Genomic DNA, 14131 nt, shown 5'->3' with positions numbered 1-14131 from the left:
TGAAATTAGGTAACATACGAAATGCAAAATGTTTGTCATATAGTCGATACTTAGTAAATATTAATTTGAATCTTTGGGTGAGACCATGAATGGAATTTGGGACTCCCAGTTTCCTTCCAGAAGTGAGACCTCTCAGGAGGTTACTTTAGCTTAGCAGTTGCTTCCTGTCAACTTCCCTCCAATAAATGAGGGTGCCATTCAATGTGCTCCAAATTTTAGGTTATGTGATTCATCCCACGTCTCTCCAAGAATGAGATGCTTTGTCTGAGGGAATGAATATGGTTTTATTGACTTATACATCAAATCAGAAAACCACTAGTGTGTGCTTGTTGAGCATTTTCAGAACATTTCATCAGGGAAAGTTGTAGATGTTGTACATTTACAGTGGAGAGTAGTCCATATGGTAGGTATTCAGGACATAAAAGTTAATGCTTGTCTAACGTGACTCTAACGTGAAGAGTCTAACTGAGTTATCTCAATGGTCCTCTTTAAAGAACAATATTTTGGCTGCAAAAGGCGAGGTTTTTAGCAGAAATCCTACTGTGCCCATTCTACAAATCTTGAGTTTGAGTCTCCTCTCAAAACTCTCTGCCTGCGTTGCTTCCTAATAAGCCTCCTGGATAGAAGTGCCCCTCTTCTCTCATTCCCTTCCCTGCCTGCCCGCTGAGCTCGCTCCCCATGTGACTTCAACATCTCCTGCAGCATGCCGTTACTGAATAAATTGCCTAAGTTTATTTAGGCCTGGCCTAAATAAATAAGCATTTTTAACATTTTCAGTTGTGTTAATGACTGGCGTACATCTCACACTGTTTTAAAATAAATACATACTTGTGGGGATTTATTCTACAGATATATTTGCATATGTGTCAGATGACTTACGTGCATCGCAGCATTGTCTGTCGTAGCTGAAGATTGCTAGGCTGACACACAGATGTCTGTCTACAGAGGCCTGGTTAAATATCGTATTGTTCTTCCAGACTGTGGGGTATTTAGCAGCCACAAAAAGAAATTTCTTGAATGTGCTGCTCTAAGTAAGGTCTTGCAGAGATAGAATTAAGTGAACAAAAGGAAGATGCAGAACATGTGGATTTTATGCTTCTACTTATAATTTTTGAAAGGAAAAATGTGTGTTTCTTGGTAAGCATTGAATACCTGTGGAGGCATACACGGTCAACTAGATTACATGCTCTGGGCCTGCTGGGTGGGACACAGGTTTAAGAAAGTGACTCCATCAGATACCCTCCCATGCTTTTTAAATTTTATGTCATGTGAAGGAATTGCCTATTCCAAAACAATTTTTTGTAATAATGAAAAAAGAAGAGGAGGAACTATGGCCGAATAGGATGAAAAAAACAGTTTATTAAAAATTAATGTTGTAAACTGTTTCTGAATAAAGTGGTCCAACTCACAGTTTCCACTCTTCCGCATGAAATTTTTTCAGTTTGAGCTGGAGTTCAAGGGCAAAGATCACACCTGTGCACATACGTGCGTGAGCACACACCCATTCTTTCTGCCTGCCCTTAGAGAACCAGTCTTTCAGATTTCTGTTCCCATGGGGTTTACGGCGTAAACCAGACCTTTGGTCACGTTTTGTTTCTGCGGCCTTTCGAACGTAGGCTTAAACTGTACGTTCAGCAGCTCATTTACAAAACACCATAGACAGTGTGAGGTTACCTTCTAGGCTGTGTGTAAAGAAGGCAAAATGGAACCTTCTGCATCTCACAGAGCTGCATATGCCATAAAAGTTAGAATTTATCCTCAGGCTCAGCAAGACAAATGTGTGTGACTACATTGAGCCATCACTGTTTTTGTTTTGTGGGTGGAATGAATAAATCATGCAACTGTTTTCTCCTAAGATCCTGGCTTCTCTCCCTCGCAGGGCAGGGTGCCATTTGCCGTGCCCGACAAAGTGCTGTGGCCGCAGCTGTGTGAGGCGCTCAACATGAAATTCAAGGCCGAAGTGCAGAGCAACCGGGGCCTGACCAAGGAGAACCTCGTGTTCCTGGCACAGAAACTGTTCAACAGCAGCAGCAGCCACCTTGAAGACTATAATGGCATGTCCGTGTCCTGGTCCCAGTTCAACAGGGTGAGGGACCTGCCGCCAGCTGCCATTAGATCAGTCCTTCCAAACCAGATGCCTTCCAGAGTCTTCCTGCCCCAGGGCACTTGTTCTTCATGATGCTAATAAAATGTGCCCAGCGTAATCACCAGTTTCTGAATAGATGGATAAGCACATAGCTTTTTTTATGTAGAAAACTAGATCTTTGAATATTTAAGTAAGCTGGGCTTTGTGTGCAGCTAGTGCATTTTTTTCCTTTATAAAGGAAACAGAGCAAAGCAAAAGGTAACATATCTCAAAAGAAGTAAAGCTTTTGTGGCCAGAAGTCCATGGCTGTTTTCCATGGACTCGCTGGTGCTCGCTGCTGTGTGACCCTGCAAAACCAGACTCCCCCCAAGACCCTCAGCCCACAAAAGGGAATGCTGGTAGAGGAAACTTCTCCTCTAGCATCGGGGAATTCAAATGTCACCTATCACATCTTTGACTTTGTGTGTGTGTGTGTGTGTGTGTGTGTGTGTGTGTGTGTGTGTATACTTTAAGCATTTTATTTTTGAGAGAGTGCAAGCAGGGGTGGGAAAGAGAGGGGGTGGGGACAGTATCCAAAGCAGGCTCTGCACTGACAGTTGTGAGCCCAACATGCGGCTTGAACTCACAAGCTGTGAGATCGTGACCTGAGCTGAAGTCGGACGCTCAAATGACTGAGCCACCCAGGTGCCCCACATCTTTGACTTTAAATCCAACTTTTGTTTCTTTGCTTACGGCCCCCACCCCCCCAGGTGTTTTACATGACCTGATTCAAAAACAGCAAAGAAAGCTCAGATCCAGGTGGAGGTGTTTATAGCAGGGGTCCACTGGGTGTTGGTAATCGTTTTTTCCCTTCTTTCCTCCTCTGTCTTCAGCTTTTTGATTGTAGGACCATTTGGTAAAACTCGGACAGGCATGTATGTTTGTACGATTCTGACAGTGTAGATGTTTGTTTTCCATTTGATTTTTTTCAGTTAAATCATATGCAGGCAATATTCCAAGTGTTACTCTTGGCCTTCTTGTGTTCACTGTTGTATCTCCAACCAGGAGAATTTGCCAGGACGAAATTACACTTTCTGGCAGTGGTTTGATGGTGTGATGGAAGTGTTAAAAAAACATCTCAAGCCTCATTGGAATGATGGGTGAGAATCCTTATTTCCTAAGTCAATAGAGGTTGAAGCTCTTCTTTCCTCTGTTAAAACATCACACTCTGCCTCTGTTCCTTTGGCCTTTGCAATCCAGGGCCATTTTGGGTTTCGTGAACAAGCAACAGGCCCATGACCTACTCATTAACAAGCCTGATGGGACCTTCTTGCTGAGATTCAGCGACTCTGAAATCGGTGGCATCACCATTGCTTGGAAGTTTGATTCTCGTGAGTTCCTCCCTTTTTAAAACATATCTCGGCTCTAGTTAGCTGCTTCTGATGCAAAATTACTTTGACAAATGACTTACTGAATATTCGTGATGCGGTCAGCTCTGAGGAAGGGAGCGCAAAGGTGTCACCAGGACCCAGTTGCTGCTGCTAAGGCAGCCCTTGTAGAATCACATCACGGGAAACACAGTTAACTGATTTTGAGAAATGAAAGTGTGTAACCCTGACATGGCTACCTGTAATGCAGCATTGTGTCCACAATCTCAGCTGCTTCCCTTTTGAAATGTCTGCCGCCTTATTCGACCCTGAGCTTATTTCAATGAAGAATTACTTGGATGAGTTGGAGTCATTTTAATTATTCCTTTCTCCTAATCCACATAAAGGCATGGCCACAGATTATTTCCATCCAAGAACAGTTTTTTCCTCTGATCCTCAACATAAGATAAGAGTAGCTTGCTAGTTTTTTTGCAATTTAAAGATATTCCCAGCCTTTCACAGCTCTCTGCAGCCTCTGGCTGTCGGCAGGCTTCCTGTCTCACTCAGATGGTTTTGTACAGCAATCAAGGATTGGAGTCCATAAGAACTATTTCTTCTACAGAGGGACCGAAAAACCATTTGAACTTGAAACTACCTGAGATCATTGGCTCTCTAGGGAAGTGCCATATGCATTACCTGCTTTTTCCCCCGTGGCTTTGATAAATGACTTGAACTACAACCTGTGGTTAATTTTATTTTATTTTTTTTTCAACGTTTATTTATTTTTTTTGGGACAGAGAGAGACAGAGCATGAACGGGGGAGGGGCAGAGAGAGAGGGAGACACAGAATCGGAAACAGGCTCCAGGCTCCGAGCCATCAGCCCAGAGCCCGACGCGGGGCTGGAACTCACGGACCGCGTGATCGTGACCTGGCTGAAGTCGGACGGTTAACCGACTGCGCCACCCAGGCGCCCCCTGTGGTTAATTTTAAATAGATATCTTTATTGGGACAGTTTTAACGGAGAGTCTTTAATTTGTAGCATGTTTGGATTTTTTAAGATTTCCTGTTCAGAAATCATGTTTAGAATACGATTATTCTGTTTATTGCTCTAGAGGAAAGGATGTTTTGGAATCTGATGCCTTTTACCACCAGAGACTTCTCCATCCGGTCCCTGGCTGACCGCTTAGGGGACCTGAATTACCTTATCTACGTGTTTCCTGATCGGCCAAAAGATGAAGTGTACTCCAAATACTACACACCAGTCCCATGCGAGCCTGCCACTGGTAACAATGTTCGCATTCTGATCTGGTTTTGTTGCGATTTGAGTTTTCTTTTGGTTTTTGTGTGTGTACGTGTGTGTGTGTGTGTCTGTCTGTCTGTCTTGCATGAAAACCTACACAATCAGTATTTAGTTATTGCTGTTTGAGTATTATTCAAGGCAGTCGTAAATCCTTGGCTATATTCTTCAGTCATATAGAAAACATACCTGCTGCTGACCCCAAATATCAAATTGAAGGGAACAAATTTATTATCTTTTTTCACATTGCTTTTATTTATTTATTTTTTAATGTTTTATTTATTTTGAGAGAGAGAGCACACAGGTGGAAGGAGGGGAAGGGAGAGAGGAGACAGAAAATACCAAGCAGGCTCCATGCTGTCAGTGTGAAGCCCAGCTCAGGGCTTGATCTCACAAACCCACGAGATCATGACTTGAGCCAAAATCAAGAGTCCAACGCTTAACCGACTTGAGCCACCAAGGCACCCCTCAAATTGCTTTTAAAACAAGTTTAGATCAAATAAAATTAGAAAGGTGAAATCTGTTCTTCAAAACAGAGATGGTTTTATTGTTTTCTGAGTGTAAAAGTATTCTGTATTAATTGTAAAATTTCCAGAAAAGTATGGAGAAGAAAATACATACAGCATCTCTCATTCAGAGATTGACCACCAAAAATAAGTGTAGCGAATATTCTCCCTGTCTGTGCAGATAAGTATTCTTCAGTCAGTCACAAGATGCTTGTTGGGGACTTCCTGTGTGGAGGTTACAACCTAGTAGTGGAAGGACAACAAACAAACAAATACATGTATTTAGCGATGGATGCTATGAAGACAAGAAAGCACAGTCAAGGGGTAGAGACGCCTTAGGGAGGAGGATGGGGGTAGCATTTCAGTAGAGTGGTCAGGCAAGGTCTCTCTGAGAAGGTGCTGTCAGCACAGAGCTGAATGAAATGAGGAAGCTAGCCATACAACGATCTAGACCAAAACCTTCTAGGTTGAGAGAAGAAGTGCAAAAACCCTGAGGTGGGAGTAAGACTGGTGTATTTGAAAAACCCCACGAGGGGGGCCCAGTAGGCCAGAGCTGAATGAGCAGGAAAGTGTGGGAGGTTAGGGCAGAGCAATAGGGGTGCCAGATCATGTCAGGCTTGGAGTTCAGTAAACGGGTTGGGTCGTATTACCCATCATCTTTTGTGATCTGATTTTTTTTCCACTTAAAAATGTACCATAGGCAGGGGCACCTGGGTGGCTCAGTCTGTTAATCGTCCAACTTTGGCTCAGGTCATGATCTTGCAGTTCATGAGTTCAGGCCCCGCATTGGGCTCAGAGCCCAGAGCCCAGAGCCTGCTTCAGATTCTATGTCTCCCTCTCTCTCTCTCTCTCTGCCCCTCCCCTGCTTGTACGCTTTCTCTCTCTCAAAAATAAATAAAACATTTAAATAAATTAAAAATTATATATACCATAGGCAGAGTTGCAGGTCTGTAAGTATAATCTTACAACATCACTATAATGATTGCGTGGAATTCCACGTACAGTGAGTGATTCAATGTCACTGATTTGAGAGACTGACAATTTTTTTTCTTTTTCTATAATTTATTTTTTATAATTTACATCCAAGTTAGCACATGGTGCAACAATGATTTCAGGAGTAGAATCCTTAAGCCCCTTACCCATTCAGCCCATCCCCCCTCCCAAAACCCCTCCAGCAACGCTCTGTTTGTTCTCTATATTTAAGAGTCTCTTATGTTTTGTCCCCCTCCCTATTTTTATATTATTTTTGCTTCCCTTTCCTTATATTTATCTGTTTTGTATCTTAAAGTCCTCCTATGAGTGAAGTCATAGGATATTTGAGACCGACAATTTAAGTTATTCACAGTTTTCTGTTGTGAATTAATATTGAGATAAGCTGGGGACACCTGGCTGGCTCTGTTGGTGGAGCGTGTGACTCTTGATCTCGAGCCCATGAGTTCAAGCTCCGTGTTCAGTGTAGAGCTGACTTAAAAACTAATAATAATAAAAATAAAGAAATAAAAAATATTGAGATAACCTGGTATATTAATCTTGTTCAACTATTACCCTGGGATAAACTCCTAAAGTAGAATTTGTATCAAAGGATATACATGCTTTTTAAGCATTTTGACAGATCTTTGCAGAATCACCCTCCAGAATGGGGAATCCGTTCTCACTCCCACCGATGTCTGTTGGACCACCTGCTCCTCCATATCCCCTGCCAGTCATAGATTCTGTTCATTGGCTTCATTCTTGCCAGTCTGACTGGCATAAAAATGGTGTCTTGGTTCTTATTTTCATTTCTTTGATTCTAAGCAAGATCAAATGTCTTTTCGCATAATGATAATAGCAAAATTGTAACTAGAGTAATAACAGTTGACATTTGTTGAGTACTTCCTGTGCACTGGGCCCTTCCTGGGCAGCTTTCATATAGTATCTCATCTAATCCTCAGAACAGGTCTGGGAGGTACGTCTGTTACTCTTCTCACTTTACATAGGAGCACTTGAGGCACAGAGAAGTAACATAATTTGCCAAAGTCCACACAGCTAGAAAGTGACCAACCAGGGTTTGAGCTCAAAGAGTCTAGCTCCAGAGTCTATTTCTTCACTTCCATGTTACTGGCTGTTTCTATTTTTTCTGTGAAGTGTGTTTCTATTCCTTGTCCATTTTTCTTTCGGGGTTCCATCTTTTCCTAATAAGGTGTAAGAACTTTTATATAGTAAATAAGCCTTTTATTATATATAGCAAATATTTTTCTCAGTATGTCATTGTTCTTTTAACATTTAAGTTTTATTTTGCTGAAGTGCAAAACTTGTATTTTCTATACAGCCTAATCATTCATCAACCTGTTTCCTGTATAGAGCCTTTTGTATCATGCCTTCCCACCCTGCAAGGATGATTCTATTTCTAGGTGGGAATATAAGCCAAAATTTTTCAGATTTATGCGGTATTTTGGATTAAATCTACCATGGTTTCTTTTTCTGTTAGCACAGCTAGTTTAGGTTTTTAAATCCTATTTTTTACAGCATTTCTTTGGGTTTTATCTTTTTTGCCAATCCATAAAATTCCTTAGAAACTGTAAAGCACAAAAAGTATGCAGTATTATAAAAAGGCAGCTCCTGACATTTGAAGGCTTAGAAGAAGCAGGTTAGGGTAACAAGCAACTTGTGCCCCGTGTGCCGTTTCATTATCTTGGACTGTTTCACTGACAAACTTTTTATCCTCTTGACCTTAGTGTCGTCTTCATTGTCTGACATCATTAGGATTATATGTATTCCCATACTCACATACCCAAGAAATGAGACTTCATTCACCGGCTTCAGACTATCACATTCCTACTACTCACTTAACTGGGTTTCTACAGTCAGCCTCTTAAAAAGGTAACTATGGCTGACCAGACCACTCTCCGATCTGTCCTCTAGCCTCCCACATCCCAGTGGGGATTCTGGGGAGAGTGAAAGAGAGACACACAGACATTCTTGTTAACCAGCCACAGGGCATGGACAGCACTCACCTGGATGAGTGACCATCAGATTACCCGCAAATGTAGAAAGCCCACAGACACAAAAGAGCACACAGACACCTGCATGACACTCCCTTTCCTAAAAGAGGAGATTCTCAGAGTCAGAGTAACTCCAGGGACCACCAAGTCAAATTCATTCCTTTCTTTGATTTCTCTGTGCAGCCCCTGACAAGTGTTTGTACTCCTTCCATTTGAAGATCTCCAGGGGTCGGGAAATCAGTTTTTCCCAAGACAACCCGTTTCTTTTGTGGGCAGTTCTAATTACGACAGTGTTCTTCTCTCTGTGATTGACAATGTGTTCCCTTTTGTGTTCTCTTCTGATCTCCTCCCAGTGTTGTTGCCTGGGACACAAAGCAAATCCTGCCACTCGGCCACATCTGTGACTTTAAACTTTTAAGATATTTTTTCTTTTTACACTTAGTGTGCAATTAATGTTTGGTTTAGATTTGTCCTGGAGCATACATTTTCTGTGGCTTGAAGAATTTATCAACACATCCAAGCCAACTCGGAAGATATCTTAACTTGCAGTTTTAATATTAAGGCTTCTCCTACACCAGGTCCCCCTAACAGATTCAAATATTAAGTGCTTGTATCAGATCCTAAGATAGAATTAGGTGCTTGTGTCCTGTCATGAGAAAAGCTGTGATTCTTAAGGGAGATTGCATTTTCATTTCTTTGAGAACTTTGGTTCTCATCACCATCCCCCCCCTCGGCAGCTAAAGCGGTGGACGGATACGTGAAGCCACAGATCAAGCAAGTGGTCCCTGAGTAAGTGTCCAGGGTCCAGCCCTGGTCTTCTGCTGCCTCCTTTCCCTTCCCCCCGCCCCCCTCCACCCCTCACCGCTGCCCCTCCCACTTATAGGCCCTGTAGGGCCCAGCACCCCCTGGCCCCCTGAAACCTGGCTCAGCCCCCGGAGAGGGAACTGAGCTTAGTCTCAATGGGACCAGGACCCAGAACCCCACTCCCGCAGCCGGACCCCCAGGCCCAGGGGGCGCTTTGTGCTTCCACACCCCAAAGAGATGTAAACATGCCCCCTGAGCCCTCCCCAAGTCAGCCGCTGCCCTGAGGTCACTGAGGCTTCTCCTGTTCCTCCTGCAGGTTTGTGAATGCGTCTGCAGACTCTGCCGGGGCCAGCGCCACCTACATGGACCAGGCCCCCTCCCCAGCCGTGTGCCCCCAGGCTCATTATAACATGTACCCACAGAAGTAGGTTGTGTTCTCTGGGGCTCTGCAGGGAGGAGCTGGGGCTGGGGCTGTGTTCTCTGGGGCTCAGGCTGGGCCCCGGGGGGCTGGTGGACAAAGGGACCCAGAGCTCCTGTAGGTCTGAGACCACCCAGGCCAGGCACCAGCATATGCCCAGGTGGGAGACAGAGATTTGAACAGAAGGTATTGGTAGTTTAGAATGGGGTTGGGCAAATGTCAACTACTCTTCTCTCTCAAAATGTAGATTTTTCTTGCTTTGTATAAGGAGCACATGGGCTTTACATGTGTGGACAGCCAGGGTTAGGGACAGCTGGGGTGGGTGTTCTAGCCTGAGCCTCTCCGTCCAGATAGCAAAGCACTCTACTCCCCACTGTCCAGATCAGGAGCATCTTTCCCCTGAAGCCTAGGCCAAGGGCACAGGCCATCTTGGGCTGTTCACCCAGTGGGGTGTGGGGCTTGGGGTGGTCTCTGTGGCTCATCATTGGCCTTGGGCAACCTTCCCCTTCCCTTTATCTCTTATCTTTTTCTCCCAAGCCCTGACCCCGTCCTTGACAATGATGGGGACTTTGATCTGGATGACACAATGGATGTGGCGCGGCGTGTGGAAGAGCTCTTGGGCCGACCTATGGACAGTCAGTGGATCCCTCACGCGCAGTCATGACGCCCCATCTCCATCTTTAGCTTCTTCGTCCTCGCCAGAGGAGTTACTCTTGTGGATGTTTTAATTCCATGAATCGCTTCTCTTTGGAAACAATACTCATAATGTGAAGTGTTAATACTAGTTGTGACTTTAGTGTTTCTGTGCATGGTGGCACCAGTGAAGGGAACGTGTGTGAGTGTGTGAGTGTGAGGGTATGTGGGTGTGTGTGTGGGTGAGTTTTCACATTGGGCTGTTTCTCCCCCTTGCTGTCCAGAGTTTAGTTGCAGCACTGGGGCCATGAACAGTGGCTGTGGTTGTTTTAACCTTGTGTAAAAGGCAGTAGTTCCATGAACCCTGGAACTTGGCCATGTGTCCAGAGGGTGGCTGAACTTTGACATGTGGCTGTTCAAGTCAGAGAAGGACAAAGGGAGGAGAAAGCACCTCTCCTGTGAGATTTGTCACTGTGTCTGCCAAGCAACTGATATATAACCGTGATTGTCTCTGCTTTCCTCTGAAATGTACAAATTGCCTTTTGAAAAAGAAAGCCGTCCTCCCTCCTTCCCTCTCCCTGACTCCCATTTTCCTGGGTAGGGATGGGAAAAAGCGGGGACATACAGTGATTGTTGGGGCAAGGGAAGTCACGGGTTGTCTGATGGGTAGTTGCTTTTTAAGTAACACTGAACCCATCTACATGTTCTCTCCTTCCCCCTCCTTCCATCCACTGTGTGAATTGCCCCTCAGTTCTGTGTGTGTGCACGTGCGCAGACACGTTTGATGAACCAGAGAAAAGAAAAGAGGGTCACATAACCGCAGCTTACAGTGCTGATGTCCTTTGTGTCGCAGCCAGAGTGGAAGGCCAGGCCGTGGCCCACAGGCGCTGAGAAAGCTGCCTTGCCACCCGGAGCAGCTGCCCTCTGGTCTGCCCGTCCTTCCGCCTGAGCGCAGCTACCCCACGGCTTACTGATGGTGGCCACTCGCACAGGCTGACTGGTGTTTTGTTTTTAAATCGGGACTTCTTGTTTTGCTCTTCCCACCCTAATCTGATATCACAGCCCTTTCTTCCTGTGGCAGGTCCTGTGCCATTCACACCCAGGTCACCTTGATTCCCTTCACTGTCCACACGGGCCATCTCAGGGAGGGGCCGGTGGGGGTGCAGTTCGAACCTGGGGCCAGCGTGCTCAGCGACGTTGTTGCCCACTTGGTACGGGCCACTGGGTGTCAGCGTTGGTAATCTGGGGCAACACAGTCAGTGGGTTTCCTAGGAAGTTTGGTAAGCTGCAGAAACCAAACAAAACAGCTTCAGTACAACGTCGACGATTTCTTCCGTAGCTTTACCCCAGAAGGAAGGAACGGTCTATCGCAGTCAGGTGGGAAGAGGGGGAAGCAGGTATAGCTTTCGGGGTAGGCCTAAAGGTCACTCACCCCCGGCCCCCTTCTCCAAAAGAAGGAATGACCACACCAGGAAAGAATGGCCCTAAAAACCTTATTTTTATACATGTGAGTAAATAAACATATTTTTTTTACAAAAATGACTTCTGAATTTATCAGTGTTTTGATGTTAAAGGAAAATATTCCTCTGTAGTAAATTATTTATTGGAAGATGACTTTTTAAAAGCTGCTGTTTGCCCTGGCTTGGTTTCATACACTGATTTATTTTTCTATGCCAGGCAGTAGAATCTCTCTGCCTCTGAGGAGCAGGCCGACCCTTCCATGATACCAGCAGTGACATAGGGTGTCGCTAAGCCCTTTACATACCCCTCAAGATTTGATTAAAATTCCACCCATGAGGATGAGTGTTGGGGAAGCGGGAGGAGGCGGCCTGACCACTCTCGGACCCAGTCATAAAGAGCCCTTCCCTGCCTGCCCCTTGGACTTCACCAGCACCGGCCCCTGAGTGCCCTGAGTGCCGTGGCAGGCCGGCCGGGAGCTCAGCGGCCCTGACCGGGCGGGACTGACACACTTTCACGTTGGCAGGGACCCAGCCCCAGGGTGTGCTGTGGGCAGAGCTTGCCCTTGACAGTTGGCACTGGAGATTGGGGGGACAGGAGCCGAAGAGCGTGGCTGCCCCGAGCAGAGGGGTCCCATGCTGCTACGGTCGCTGACCTGTCCTCCGTTTTCCTGAGGCTGCGCTGATAGACGGGAGAGATGTTTGACTGAAAGGTATGCTCGCTATCTGCGTTGTGTTTTCTCTTTTCTCCCTGTTCCTGCAAACCACAAAAGAGGCAGTGGCAAGTCTTGACCTCCTCTGCCTCTCACTTGCCCCCAGACACGCACACACATAAGTCATCAAATGTTTCAATGTGTGGTATGTGCCGGGTTTTTGTAGGGGGGTGGGGAGACTAAAAGTGAATAGAACTTAAAGTGGAAGTATACTTTTTATAATTTTTCTTTTTAAAACTTTGTGAATTATTCAGATACATATTTTAGTGTTGAGGCAGATTAGTATGTAGCCACCAAAAAAGTATTGTGTACAATCTGGGGCAGTCACAAAATTGTGTATTTTATGTTACAATAAAGGCTTCCTCTGAAGGGACAATATTGAGTTCTGTTTTTTTTTCCATCGAGGTGGTGAGGGAGGGTGGCTTTGATAGGGAAATATTTGCGATCATCAGTGTGACTGTGAAAAACAGAACTGGTGGCCTCGAGAGTGTGTCCTAGCTTTGATGGCAGAGGGGGCATTTCTTACCTTCCTGTTCATATGATGTTTTAAAAATTAGAGTGATCGTCTGTACCTCCTAGCCTCCTGATTCCACACTGTTCCCATTACAAAGCTTACCCTTAAATTTCAAGCACATTTCGAGTTGCCTGCTCTGAGCTGGGCATTGTGAGTGGGAGGAGAAATTGTTCTGCCCTCAAGAGGATCGTGGCCCAGGAAAGATGACAAACATAACCAAACATGATAGGAGATTGGCTCGCGCTGCAATAAAGCTGTCCTGAGGCCGTAAGGGAATACAAGAGAACATGGAAGAAGGGCACCAGTTAGCTTGAGCTGACCCCTAAAGAACACATGGGAGTTAGGAGAGGCGCTCAGGTGGAGAGACCAGCACAGGCAGAGGCTGGAGATGCAGGAGGGCCAGATACGGCTGGATAGAGGGTGACGTCTGCTTCTCAGCTCAGGCCTGCATCACAGTCTCCTGGAAAACTGGCTAAAGTGCAGATCGCTGGGCGACTCCCCAGATTGTCCCAGCCAGTAGGCCTGGGGTTGAGCCTCAGAATTTGCATTTTTCAAAAAAAATTTATTTATTTTGAGAGTGAGCAAGAAAGGAGCGGAGAGAGAGGATCCAAAGCGGGCTCTGTACTGACAGCAGAGAGCCCTTTGGGGGCTCAAACTCACGAACCATGAGATCATGGCCTGACCTGAAATCAGACATTGAACCTCCTGAGCCACCCACGTGCCCCAGAATTTGCATTTCTAACAAGTTGTCAGGTGATACGGGGGCAAGGACCACACTTTGAGAACTGTGGCCAGTGATGAAGCCTAGTGTGCCAGGCTAAGAGTTTAAACTTCACCTGAGCATGATGGCAAGTGAAACCTTACCAGACTTCAAGCAAAGGAATGGCCAGAGTCTCATTTTAGGAAATTCTATAGCGACACTGTGTATGATGGATTGAAGGGAGGCAAAAGAGGAAGGCAGGGATCCGGGGAGGCTGTTTCAACAGTATGGGTCAGAGGAGAGGAGGTTCTAGATGAGGATACCACAGCAGTGGCCCTGAGGCCTACTATGCAGACATTGTGACCAATGCTGGAGAGCAGGATTGGAGTCTAGAGTAATTCCAGGTTTCTGGCTTGGGAAGTAATTGATAGAGATGCTCCTCAGTGAGATGGGGAGGGGAAGATGTGGGAGAGGAGCAGGTTGGGAGGAAGATTGAGTACAAATCCGGATACGTTGGAATGTCCAAGGAGACGTGGGTGTGCAGCTTAAGAATGATCAGGGCTAAGAGATACGGAGGAGGGGAGGGGGGCAGGACAGAGAGGCAGGCTCTGAAACAGAAAACTTCGAATCTCTCCTCAAAAGAACGGACTTCATTTGCAAGGGAAGTTCAAGCTT

General features: G+C 45.6%; 1 protein-coding gene across 4 annotated transcripts in view; it reads left to right on the top strand.

Annotated features, from left to right (window-relative positions):
• STAT5B (signal transducer and activator of transcription 5B) overlaps window positions 1-11614 on the top strand; it is a 70090-nt gene extending 58476 nt beyond the window's left edge. For all 4 annotated transcript variants that reach the window (XM_053212127.1, XM_053212126.1, XM_027049006.2 and 1 more), the window contains 7 exons: window positions 1880-2086; window positions 3131-3225; window positions 3326-3456; window positions 4546-4716; window positions 8955-9006; window positions 9338-9445; window positions 9977-11614. In XM_053212127.1, the coding sequence (XP_053068102.1) occupies window positions 1880-2086; window positions 3131-3225; window positions 3326-3456; window positions 4546-4716; window positions 8955-9006; window positions 9338-9445; window positions 9977-10103 (891 nt within the window). In that variant the 3' untranslated portion in view covers window positions 10104-11614. The remainder of the gene's footprint in view (window positions 1-1879; window positions 2087-3130; window positions 3226-3325; window positions 3457-4545; window positions 4717-8954; window positions 9007-9337; window positions 9446-9976) is intronic.
• The last annotated feature ends 2517 nt before the right edge of the window (window positions 11615-14131 follow it).

The sequence above is a fragment of the Acinonyx jubatus genome, chromosome E1 (genome assembly GCF_027475565.1).
Source record: "Acinonyx jubatus isolate Ajub_Pintada_27869175 chromosome E1, VMU_Ajub_asm_v1.0, whole genome shotgun sequence".
In the NCBI taxonomy this organism is placed as follows: domain Eukaryota; kingdom Metazoa; phylum Chordata; class Mammalia; order Carnivora; family Felidae; genus Acinonyx; species Acinonyx jubatus.
This window is presented reverse-complemented; position numbering and strand designations above follow the sequence as displayed.